At 45.2% G+C, this 13,063-nt stretch overlaps 1 protein-coding gene across 1 annotated transcript in view; it reads left to right on the forward strand.

The window, feature by feature from the left end:
- The window catches only part of LOC135396016 (semaphorin-2A-like), a 297,361-nt gene that overhangs the window by 269,958 nt on the left and 14,340 nt on the right, over positions 1-13,063 (forward strand). Inside the window, exons 11-15 of the mRNA XM_064627083.1 lie at positions 3,123-3,183; positions 3,255-3,610; positions 3,733-3,857; positions 4,514-4,665; positions 4,789-4,835. Of these exons, the coding sequence (XP_064483153.1) occupies positions 3,123-3,183; positions 3,255-3,610; positions 3,733-3,857; positions 4,514-4,665; positions 4,789-4,835 (741 nt within the window). The remainder of the gene's footprint in view (positions 1-3,122; positions 3,184-3,254; positions 3,611-3,732; positions 3,858-4,513; positions 4,666-4,788; positions 4,836-13,063) is intronic.

Raw genomic sequence — 13,063 nt, forward strand, 5'->3', positions numbered from 1 at the left:
ACTAACCAGCGACGAACTACAAGTCCTCTCTAGGGGGTTAACATTCTGCCGTACACTCAATTCTGTTAACGAATACGAAATCCACGAAGACATATCAGACTTTGCGAGACGGCTACGCCTTAGAGAATTCTTCGCTGATACAACACAAGAAAACAACGACCTCCGACTACCATCAACCTGGACACCAAATCACGGCCGAGAATCCGCATTAGACCTGTACATTAAACAAGTAAGCAACTACATCCTTCGCGGTATTTCCCAAAGCTCGCGTGGTCACAACCTCACTAAAACACAGCGTGACATCATCAAAGCGCTAGCTGACAGAGATGATATCATTATCATTCCCGCAGATAAGGGTGGGAGTATCGTCATCTGGCCACAGATAAATATATTTCTGAAGCTCATAGGCAACTCAACAATACGCAACACTACCTCAAACTGGACCATGACCCAACAAAGGAGTACACGGCGCCAATAACCCATACCATACAGGACCTCCACGAACGAAAGCTCATCACACGTGATGACCTCAGATATCTCACCCCATCAAACACAGGCGCAGGTCGTTTCTATTTACTGCCCGAAATCCACAAGGTACACGCCAACGAGCTCTACACGGCTGACATCCCGGCAGGCCAATTGTATGTAATAACAGCACACCAACAGAAAGACTCTCGAAATTCCTGGACCACTATTTAAACCATATTCCGATAACGCTGCCATCGCATGTACAAGACACACCCCACCTCCTCAGAATAATCAGAGATATAAACAACACTCGTACATTTGGTAAGGACACAATACTAGCCACGCTGGATGTGACATCACTGTATACTAACATCCCACACAACGACGGTATCACAGCCCTCTGCAATACCCTTTCTACAACAAACACCAGAAAAGACACGGAAAGCATACTCGCTCTAATGGACTTGGTCCTTAAACTGAACTACTTCGAGTTCAATGGCGAGTACTACCTACAAGTACACGGTACAGGTATGGGCACACCTGTCGCACCCACATACGCAAATATCTTACAGATAAAATGGTTAAAAAGCAAGCGAGCTGGTGGCTAAGATCCATGACGAAAACCCGAGACTGGGAAAAAGACGAAAAACAGACGACACAACACAAAGTCTCAACAGGCTTTGAGACTTTGTGTTGTGTCGTCTGTTTTTCGTCTTTTTCCCAGTCTCGGGTTTTCGTCATGGCAAATATCTTCATGGGGTTCTTAGAAAACAAAGTTCTCAGCGCCCTCTCATTAAAACCCACTGTGTACCTTCGATACATCGATGATATAGTGATAATATAGGAACACGGGGAACATGAATTTCAAAAGTTCGTAGATCTACTGAACACCGCGCATAGCAACATAAAGTTCACATCACAACAGTCAACTCACTTAACTTCCTCGACACCACAATATCACTAGACAACGGCAACCTCACCACAACCCTGTACAAAAAGCCAACTGACAATCAGCAAAACGATCACCCCGTACACGGGAACACGACTCTGCGACCTCCCGCGCTGCAAAACATGCAAGCACGTTGAACACGCTAACTCCATCAAAAACACTGCGAGCAATTACACCCATCCCGTTAACCACGCATTCACATGCACAAGCTCCAATTTCATATACTGCATTGAATGCGGCGACTGCCCTATGCAATACATTGGTCAAACCGGCCAACAAATGAACAACCGCCTTACCGGACACAGAACCGACACGTCCAACAAACTCCCCAAAGCAGTCGCCGAACACTTTAACGTTCCTGGTCACAATTTTGACAACATTAAGCTATATATTCTAGAAACTGGGTTTAGATCCACACGTGACAGACGTGATAGGGAGTCTTATCTCATATACAAGTTCAACGCTCTTCACCCGTCCGGTATCAACAAATCACAAGGCACCCTAGAAACACTTCACAAATAAAATATGCTTTTCCCTTCTACCTCCATTATCTTCTGTTATGTTCTGCATGGCCACTGCTTTCTGCTTACTTTATTGCATGCCACAACGTTGTAGTACAAAAAAAAAAAAAATTGCTCGTCCTGGAATTTTCCCCACGTAACCACTAACCTCCTTATCTTTCGCTATGCTGGCCAATTCTTGCCTGTTGTCCCGTTTCGTCCACGTGTCCGTGAACCTTCCATTTTTCTGTAACCGGCCTGTAGCCTAGATCACTACGTTCACATAATCCCCTCCACACTCTAACAAAGCAGCCATTCACTCCGGCCGTACAAACCCGTACGGACCCTTTCTTACCTCCGGGCTGTTGACCCACAATTCGCATGAACCTTTAAACACGTCACACTTAACCCTTTAAATACCATGCCAATGATGAGGACGGTGCCCAGAAGAAGAACAGACTCTGTTCGAAATATCGGCGGCTTCTGTCCTGAGGCAACTCCCTCCCTAACCCAAGGTAAGGGCAGCTCTGATACAGTAACCCGATACATTCGTTGTTATTTGGTTTCCGCAAGTTCAAGCTCATCTTCGACGCATGCGGCGGCACTGTGCTCCTTCACTCTCTCACATTGGGGGTGAAGGAAAGACGAGTCTCCTCATATGCGCATTGAACAAAGAAACGAAAAAAAGGAAAAAATGGTGTTCCTCCAGGAATTTTTTGCGGACGATCTATCGAACGCATTTTTGTTCTGAAAACGGCTACGATATCAGGTGACCGCTGTGTTTGCGTAGCGCTCGTGAAAGCTTAATTTTGCACACCCTGTATAGTATAGCACCGAGCCGTCGAGGTCTACGGGAGCGCCGATGGAGATTAGGGTCGGAAGCAGATTCGACTGCCGGCACGCACAGCTAGTCCTTACCCTCTAGGACAAATTAGTAAAGACTTGTGTTTCTCTCACTAAAATCCTGCAAAGGAGCAGAGGAATCGGAGATAGTGACGTTTTCGTATAAAACACGACGGCTCGGACACTACTGAGCGCGCCCCAAATTTAGCTTTTTATATACATATAGCCCTGCCAAAGGTGTCATTTTGGCGCCCCTCCAAGCGTGCTCAGGGGGGCAATGGCGCCCCCTTAGACGCCTGCACTGCAGTCGTTTGATGAAATGTAGGAGAGACATGTGCACACCATGATCTATCTGATTGCAGAAAGCGTTTACAAGTCTCCAGATGACGGTGACCACATCTACGCCGTGTTCACAACATCGCTGTGAGTTCTTGTCCCATTGGATATGTACAACAAACTTTTACTTTACTCGTACCCACTGAAATCATTTGTAGTCAGGGAGGACCCTATGCATCTGCCGTCTGCTCGTTCCACTTAAGTGACATCCAAGACGTATTTGCCGGAAAATTCAAAGGACAGAAATCGTCAGAACATGCTTGGCTGCCCGTTAGGACAAGCGAAGTTCCGAAGCCTAGACCGGGACTCTGCCAAAACAACACCAAGGACATTTTAGATATCGCGTTCTTCTTCATCCGCAATCACCCACTGATGGACAGTGCAGTGCCTCAGTCCGTGCCACACAAGGCGGCTGGACCAGTCTTCTACAGAGAGAACGTTGTCTTCCTGTCCCTGGCCGTGCACAAGGTCAATGTAGATGGCATGGATTATTCTGTCTACTACATCGGGACGCGTATGTTGGTTCTCGATGAATATGTTTCGTTGAAAGCAATTTAACGGAGTTCTTAGCTCTGATTCACATTTCACATTCACGTTTTTTGTTGTAAATTATGCCGTCTGTGTTTCTGTGTCTAGGCGATGGCCTCGTTTATAAAGTGGTGGAGTGGAAGATTAACCCTGGAAACACGTTATCTGATCTGATAGATGTCTTTGAAGCAAGTCATGGGGAACCCATTCGAACCATGGATATCTCTAGTGTGGTATGTTTCAGAGAAAATAAAAAATAAAGTTACTTTTCAGGTTACCCCTCACCGTACACCTGCTCTGTTATGGGGTATTCATAATTCTCCATACAAAGCGGTTGTCCTTACTTTTCATATTTATCACTTTATGCTTTCGGTTCTATTAGACAAATGCCGGAAACACCCACCTGAAGTTATCGTCAATTCAGACTGCTATGAAAAACTTGATTCTGTTCAGTTCTGGACTGTTACGTTATTGGTCTGTTTGTTTGTTTTGTTTTTTGTTTTCTAAGAGAAACGAACTCGTCAGGTATGGGTAAGTCACCAATAGGTCACGATATGACAGAGTTTGTGAACAATGGAAGAAGTGTCATTCGAACAACCAGCATCACACGGATGATTGCAAGATTAGCCGTTATAGATTGTACGCCGGTCAAGTATGGTGCTTTGGTGGCTGAGTTTTGCGATAAGATATTTTGCACGTTTTTTGTGCTTTACGGAGAACATGGCGCTGAACGTCATAATAGTTATGTCCTTCATTAAAGGGTAGTTTGATGTGATCCTTGCAAATAGTTTCACTACTGCTTCAAGAGTAAATCATGGTCATCAATCACTCTGGTCTCCGTTGCCTCAAAATCACTTTTAACGTGTCGTAATTGTCCTTGTTCTCGCAGCACAAGTCGCTGTACGTCGGATCGGACGATGCAGTACGTCAGTTCTCCTTGTACATGTGCAGAGCTCGGCACTTGAGCTGTGTGCGCTGCATTCGTGATCCTTACTGTGGCTGGGATGAGGACCACAACGAGTGTAAGCCCTATATCCATGGGTAGGTGCTGATAAAGTTTTATTGCAAGACGTTTGTCATGATTTCTTGGTTCCCTTGCTGGTTATGCACGGCGCTTGAAAGGTTTGGCTGCCTCAGTTTTTGCCTCCCTATTTTCTTTTTCAGGTACCTTCAGGATGTGACAAAGAGTACACCCGGAATATGTGAGAAGAGTGCGTAAACTGTCTTACATGCGATTTTGTGGGCGCAGCATTGAGCACATGTTTATTTTATTTGTATGTTTCGGTGCCGATTTGTTTGTTTTTTGGCGCACAACAAAACCATCAATTTTTTATTGAATCATCGGATTGGGGCAACACACTTTCAGTCTAAAGATTACAAAACCCCAGTGCTAGGAACACGAAATGATGCACACACGCACGCACAGACTTAGATCGAAACGCTTGGAACGTTTTCCGAACAATTCCACGACGGGTGCGCGCTTGCTTTGTGTGTGGCCTTCGCAAAAAGTCACGCCTTTTCGCGGCCACGTGCGAAGAAGTAACAGCGACAGTCCAGTCATTTATCCAGACGCCCCTACACCCTCCCTAAGCCACAAAACGTGGGCGACTCCTCTAAAATTTTGTGAGGTTACGCAATGTTTCGTCGAAGAGCATAAATGATATGGGAGTATCTTGCATGATGTGACGTCACACATTCGTTCAACGAATCATGCAGGTTTCCTGATTCATTCAATTCAATTCATTCAACGGTTAGCGCTGAATACAACAAAGCAGAGGCTAACTAGGATGTCTTAACGACTTCGTTTTTCTTTTGAACCGAAAGAGTTTGAAGCTCGGCTACGCCGATTTTCGAGTGTTACAGAATGGAATGGTACTCACACGATGTGTTCATAAGGGAACACCGATTATGTGTGCAAAATAGTTATCCCAAACCCCTCGCGGATTTTCGAAAAAGTAAATTTTTAGTTTCACTGACATTCCTTCTTGTGGCCCACAAACCCTTCGTCAACGACACATTCGTTGCTGGGGTGCTCTGGCTTGGCATGACAATTGGCTTGGTCTCTTCCGCTGAGCCGTCTGCTGCGCAGATTGAGATTGGGGATTGGGGCTGATATAACAGATCGGAATTAGGGAGCCAATATACTTCTGTGACTTCACTCAGCCCACGAGGAACGTGAGTTTTGCTTCCTTCGACTGCAAAGCATTTACTAGGCCAGTACAGACTTCCTGGTGTGTTTCGTGTTCTGTGCTGCGTGCCGAAAATGCGTGAGTGTTTTGCCCCCATCTGCAAGAAGAATTCAGCTTGCAGTCCCAAGGTTTCAAAACACAAGTTTCCGAAAGATGAAAGAAGAAGCTATTGACTGCTAAAATCGGTTGCGCCACCTTCGAAAGCAGCAATTTGCTCGGTTCATTTTGCCCATGAATGTTACGGAAGCAACGCACAATTTGTTGTTTCACACGAAGCCGAAGATATCTGGATCTGGATATCTGGATGTTCTGCGGATATATGCAGCTAGAGATTGCAGAGGCGGGACAACGCAGCAGATGGAGGTAAGTCGCGTAATGTTAGACAAGTCAGTCATGTGGTGCAAATGCCATCGCCCAGGAAGAAAAAAAAATACGCTATTTGACAGTTACTGCTTCATCTTTTATAGATTCAGCCCGAGCAGGTGTATTTTTCATGTTTTATTTTGAGTACTGATTTGGAATTTGCCTTATTTGTGAAATGATTTCGCAGGCATTCTGGCACCATCGAAAAGTTCGCGCACCACGTCCCACCTTTCACCTTCTGGGTTTCAAGCTGGAGGCTGTCACCACCGCCAACCAGACGTCCCTTCGAAGATCATCTGTTCGTATTGACGGAGCAGTGACACCTCCACCTAGCACCGACACATTTGATTGTCTGGTGAATCAAGTGCATTGCATGACTTGTGCTCGACTTTTTATTCGTATACCCTGGCTGTTGCTCGCTAGCTTAGAGCAACCATGCCTGAGGTGTTTGTGCGGTATGAGGTGGGGTGAGCTGTTACTCCAGTGACTTCAGAGTGTACATTTAAGCAGTATCATATGCACGGCAGCACATCTTGTGTATTTTGAGTAAGGTGTGAATATTGACACAGCTGTTGTATTTTGGTCATAAATAAGGTGGCCTTCGAGAGCCCTCAAGGGCTACATTCATGCAGTTTCATGTGTGCAACAGCACATACCTTTTCTCAGCTTTGAGAAAGGTGAATCTAAATCTTCCAGCTGTGTTTCGGTCACAAATTATGTGTTTTGCGAGAGTTTTCAGAATTACGTTCAAGCAGCATCATGTGTGCAACAGTACGTTCTTTTTCTCAGGTTTACGTAAGGTAAATCTGTCAGCTGTTGTGTTCTGGTAATGCAAGAGAAGCGTGTGTTGCATTCAAGTGGTGTCAGGTATATACGGAAACTTGTTTTATGCCTTTCTGTAGCTGCTGTACTAATATTGTGAAATATTGTGAGTACAGAGACATTCATGCGGAACGTATCAGAACATCTTGTGTGCTATTATTGGTATGTTCTGCAGCAGTATATTGAGCTAACGTCTATGCTTTTCCAGGTAAACCTGTCACGCAGGTGCCCTACTCCTTAGTACGGTTAGTTCAAGATTGTACCGAAACAAACTACCTGGAGCATTATTTTTTCATCTGGCAGTGAACATGAACAACTGCTAGGCGGCACGATGTAGCGTTGCCGTATAGCATTTCTGGTGTGTGCCCTGTGATCAGAAACAATGTTTTTTTTTTCTGCTGCAACCGGTAAACTACAGCAAAGATTTAGAAATACGGTGTCATACAGTAAACCACTTTGAGAAATGGCAGTTTGAAAGATTCGGGGGGGGGGGGGGGGAGATGTCATGATTACGGAGAAAATGTGATACGGTGAAATTTATTACAGTGTATGCTGCATCACATAATGCACTGCAGGTCCACCACAGTATGACACCGCTCTGAATACTGATTTACCAGCGGCATGACCGAGTGGGCTAAGGCGTCCGCTCGTTGGTGGTAACTAAGGTCGTGCTGTAGACTGGTAGGTGGTGGGTTCGAATCCTACCACCGGCTCTGCTGTCTGAGGATTTGCATGGGTTTTCCGAAGACATTCCAGAGGAATGTCGGCACAGTTCCCCATGAAGTCGACCCGGGACGCATACTAATCCCCCTGTCCCCCACTCCTTCCTTCTGTCCACTCGCCGTCTGTTCACATCTGTACGCCGCTTATAGCCACAGTTGCTTCGCTGCGCTAACACGCAATAAAAAATGAATACTGATTTGCTCAAAAAAAGGCATCTGTGAATTTCTTGTATAAACGTCCCCCCCCCCAATAACAGCGAATATCCAGTGCATGTACGATTAGTGTCCTAACGTCCGTGGTCGGACTCGTCCGTCTGATGAATATGCCTCTGATATCCAGCATGGATGAAGAAAATAAAGCACGGAAATGATATCCTATCTATTATCCTATATGATCATATATCATATGATCCATATGAGGATATGGATCAACGCCCCAACAACACGAGGCAGTTCTAACGATATCCGATGTCCGTCTGAAGCTGGATATTGGAATATGTACGCTCACAGGTCCAAGTGGTGAAAGGACTCCTCAGTGACGTGCGACAGACATACACTATTCTGTGCTGCTTGTCCGTGACATTGTTTTTGTTTTTCTATGACATTCAAGCGTTTGATGTGACGTATTTAGTGAAACTATAATTTTTTGCACCCTTAATGTGGATAGACAGTTCAACACGCCGTAAATGAAACCGGAATCAGAAATTTCATCGTTTTCGAAACATAACTGACAAGAAAAAGTGACGGTAGCTGTGAGAGTATAATCCTCTTCCCTTACAGTTATTGTACCCTATAAACGCGCCTTTCCTTTTTCGGAAACATCAAAGAACCAGCATAGTGATGGTTCTTGGAATATTCGAACTTTGCAAGTGCGCACAACACGTCAGCGCACCGACACAAAACGAACAACGATGAGCGCCGATAAATTGACGGGCTCTCCCATAGGAGAAGTCCGCGAGGTTCTGGGCGTAGCATTTACTGTGTTGCATGTAGTCCAATAATGTCGTTAGATTAGTTAAATTATTCACATTAGTAATATAGCATGTGTGCTTTAAAATTAAGAATATATTATGCCTGCTTTATTAGGAGCATTAGCTGAAAGAAATGTAAGTAAAATGTCTATCCCTGGTTCGCTAAACGTCACTATTGATATCTTTCGGACGTCTCAGAGGACTCCTTTCTCTCACTTGGACATGTATTCGTACATACGAGTATATTGGACGAAACTCGTCATCTCCAGGATATCCAAATATCCAGCATCAATCGTACATCGGATATCCCTAGGACAGCCGTGTGTTGTTGGGCTGGATGTCTGTCGGACGTCAAAGATGACTCCCACTTGGACCTGTGAGCGTACATATGTCCGACGAAACTGGTTATCCCCAGGATATACCAACATCCAACTTCTGACGTACATCCGATATCCATAGGACAGCCTTGTGTTGTTGGGGCCCTCATGCAAAGTCGTATAAAAATGTAGAGGAAAGCATTCTGGACTCTCGTTGACGTATGTGTTGTCTGTGAAGGTCATTTGAAGGGTGTACGTGGTACAAGACTGTTCCCACATTCTTGGCAGTGTTGATAAATAATTATAATAAAGTAGAGTATATTTGTTGCTCTATATACAGCGTGCGTCACGCAAGACTTGCCAGAATTTTTATAAAAAAGCTATGAGATCAGCATAGATGTTGTTTTTGCAGTTGAGTTCTACGGCCAGGCGGACATCCTCTGAAAGGGAGTATGTAGCTACTAGATGACTAATTACCTGACATTCATTAATTTAATTTTTAATGGAGGAATTTCAACCAAAAGCGAGCTAACAGGTTGAGAGACTATCCTCGTTGAACACCATTCCACGTTTAAACAATCCTGAAACACGCACGTGCGCTAAAATATCCGTCCCCGAGTTCTAGTATGCATATGAGCCGAAACCGAAAAAGCGCGCTTGAGAAGTGAATCACCCACGCCGACAGATGTTTATCTGGACCGGAAAACGGTTTATCTGGCCAGCTGAGCGGCACCTACTCCAATTATCTTCACCGCTCCATATCACGTGGCTCTCTGACGTGAAATGAGCGCTGTACTCCCTGCGTTCCCGGTCGCCGGTTTCGGCTCATTTGCATATCAAAATTCGGGGATAGATATTTTAACGCACGTGCGGGTTTCAGGATTTGTTAAACGTGAAATGACTTGGAACTAGGATAGTCTCTCAATCTGCCATCTCGCTTTTGCCCAAAATCCCCTAATTAAAAAGTTAATAAATGAATTTTAGGTAATTAGTCACCTCATAGTTGCACACTTTCTTCGAGAGGATGTCCACCTTGCCGTAGAACTCAACTGCAAAAATCTATGCTGCTCTCATAGGGTTTTTATAAAAATTCTGGTCAGTCGTACGTGAAGTACCCTGTAATGGCAAAGCATGTAGAGATATATCTGTCTCAACATACAGGTGCCAAAACTGCTTTTTGTGCCTAAAAATCAGCGTGAAAATGACATCGCAAATAGTTGTCTGTTGAACAGCGCTAATCATGTGCCGAACTCCATGACATGTCTGTGACATTCCAAAGTGATTCACATGCACCATAGCTATCTGCGATGCTGAAGATGACTGTCGACCTTATATGGGTTCTTGTTTCGAAGAAAAGCACTGTGTGATTTGCGAACAGCGTCTGGCTGTACCTTCACAATTGTACATAAAAATATGTAAAGTTTAAGAAACATGATGAAGGTCCATAGCAAGAAACCTGAGACGAGGGATAGGAAGGGACATACACAATGTTTCAACATTGTGTGTGTATGTCCCTTCTTGTATTTCCTCTTGAGGTCTCGCCATCATGGATACTATCACCTGGTCGCATACCAGTGAGCCGTTCTTTCAATAATAAAGGTCACTTTCATAAATTGGATGGCAGCCAACGTGCTGTCAAGAAAAAGAATAATGGAAGGGCTCAATATGATTTCTAGGCTGTGCGTGGCCATTGCATTCTGATAGATGGTGACCTAGAATTTTAGGACAGTGCCTGCAGTGGTAGTACACTTGTGTTCTCGCCCTGGATGTCCATTGTGTGTGGTCGGTGACCTTTACTCTGCTAACAAGCACATCACTAAAACAAATTATATTTATATTTGTTTGAGTACAGCTGGTACAGCACTTCGTTTTTACGTGTTCTTTGGAAAATATAAACAAATGCTCTACTCTGCAAGTCTATTGTCAGCTCTACAGAGTAACTTCGAATTTCACTAAAAGCCACGGGTGAAACCTAGCCAAACTAGTGTTGAAGGTCCATAGATACTATTACTAGGCCATAGATAATATATATATTAGACTTGTATGTCAAAGTGCTAGAGGCTTATGTCCTGGTTGGTTGAAACGCAACTGATGCTTATTAAAGATTGGTGCAGTTGGTGGCCAGCATAACTAATTACACCAGCTGACTCTCACAAATGTCGTGGAGTTAGATTTCTGAAGTAACATTAATACGCTGCAGTGCTCTTTTCTCTTGTGTCCCTTGCAACCTAGAAATATTAGGTCTTCGGCATCACCAGTCTTAGCTGAGCATGCAGTATGTTGAGCGCTACAGTTTCATATTTGTTTCTCTGGACAAGTAAGCCCGTGCTTTCCCATTTTGATCAGAGCCTTTCGGCCCCGACTGGGCATTTGTGGACAACGAAAACGTTTGGACTCTGTGTATTCTACTGCGAAGTGCACTGTAGGAGGCAGAGGGCAGCGTCAACCACTTCCACCAAGGTTATTTGGTTTGTGACAAAGTATATATAGCTTTGTCACTGACTAATTCGGTGGCAAAGTTGCTTGAGTGGCAGTTGTGCAATTTTAAGCGCATGTTCTAAAAAATAGGGTGTGGGAAGTGCTTCCTGGTTGAAAATGTGGAGTACACAATATAATAATTGGAGGTTTACGTCGCGAGACAACCGAGTGTGGAGTACACAGAACAGTGTAATGTTCCTTATTCTGGCAATGTTAGCATGGTTCAAGAAGTAGGAAATGTGGCACTACCCTTGAAAACATCATTTGGGTACAGCAAACAGCCTACATATACCCTGATTTGAAAATACTTCGCCTAACTCAAAAGCAGTATGAGATTGAACCTTACGTGTTTATTTACGGAACTACTGTGAATGAAATATGACTTGCGTGGGATAGAGCAAAGGGCACAATCAAATAAACATGCAAAAATACGTAAAGGCTCTCAATCAAAATGGCACGCCCCGCTCTACAAGATGAACAGCACCACTACAAAGCTACATTCAACACTTTTCGTGCGGGGCAACTCTAATGTCCAGTTTTATATAACAGACGAATGGTTCAACGGATGCAGTTCGAAGTAGTAGGGAGCTATTACGCACAACGACATCCTTTTTCTAATCCAAGATGGCCGATTCTAATCCAATTCTAAGCCAAAATGCAGTTCGAAGCCAACACAATTCACTTGTAATCCAACACAAGCCAAATCCAAAGCCATCTGATTGGCTGCCATTAGCCCGCCCACTTCACGTTGATTGGTCCACGCCAAGCCTACTGATCTTTGATTGGGTGACCGTAGCTCCACTTTTTTATGCTAATTAGTTGGCTGGGCTCCGCCCAGTTCACGCTGAATGGCCCGTGCTAAGCCTACTGATCATTGATTGGTTGACTGTAGCTCCGCCCCTTTATGCCAATTACTCGGCTCTGCCCACTTCACGCTGATTAGTGCATGCGTATCGCTGAGCACAGCTCCGCCACTTTATGCTGATTAACTGGCTCCACTGATTAGTTTGTGGATACCTAGCAGATAATAAGGAACATAGGTCCGTGCTGTGCACCTGCCAGGTAACAACTGGCCGGCGCGTTTATTGCGTCGTCGTCATCATGATTGCGTCCACAGAGGGCGCTACAGGGCTCCCCCCTCTAGAGCGTCGTCCGGCTGGAGACGGTCGGAAGAGAGAGACCATGTCACAGTCCTTCGGCCTGTGTGGGCTACGGGCTTCAGTGTGGCTGAATAGGCGGGAAGGTCCAAGTAGCTGTTAAAGGGGATGACGGAGGAGACGTACGCTGGCTTCACGCGATCCAGGGCTACCGTGTCGTGTTTGCCACCGAGGTCAACGACGACGGTCTTTGAGGTGCGGGAGAGCACAGGGTACGGTCCGGAGTAGTGTGGCGTAAGGGGTGGCTTGGCGCGGTCGGTTCTGATGAACACGTGCGAAGCGCTCTTGAGGTCCTGGCTGACGAAGACGGTTCTCCGCGTCGGCATGCGCGGCGCAACCGGGGTGATGGAGCGGAACAAGTCATGGAGCTTGTCGATGTACGCCGTCTGGGATGGATGGGGCTCGGCGGGGCTGGGGGTG

Source organism: Ornithodoros turicata, chromosome 5 (assembly GCF_037126465.1).
Source record: "Ornithodoros turicata isolate Travis chromosome 5, ASM3712646v1, whole genome shotgun sequence".
NCBI lineage: Eukaryota > Metazoa > Arthropoda > Arachnida > Ixodida > Argasidae > Ornithodoros > Ornithodoros turicata.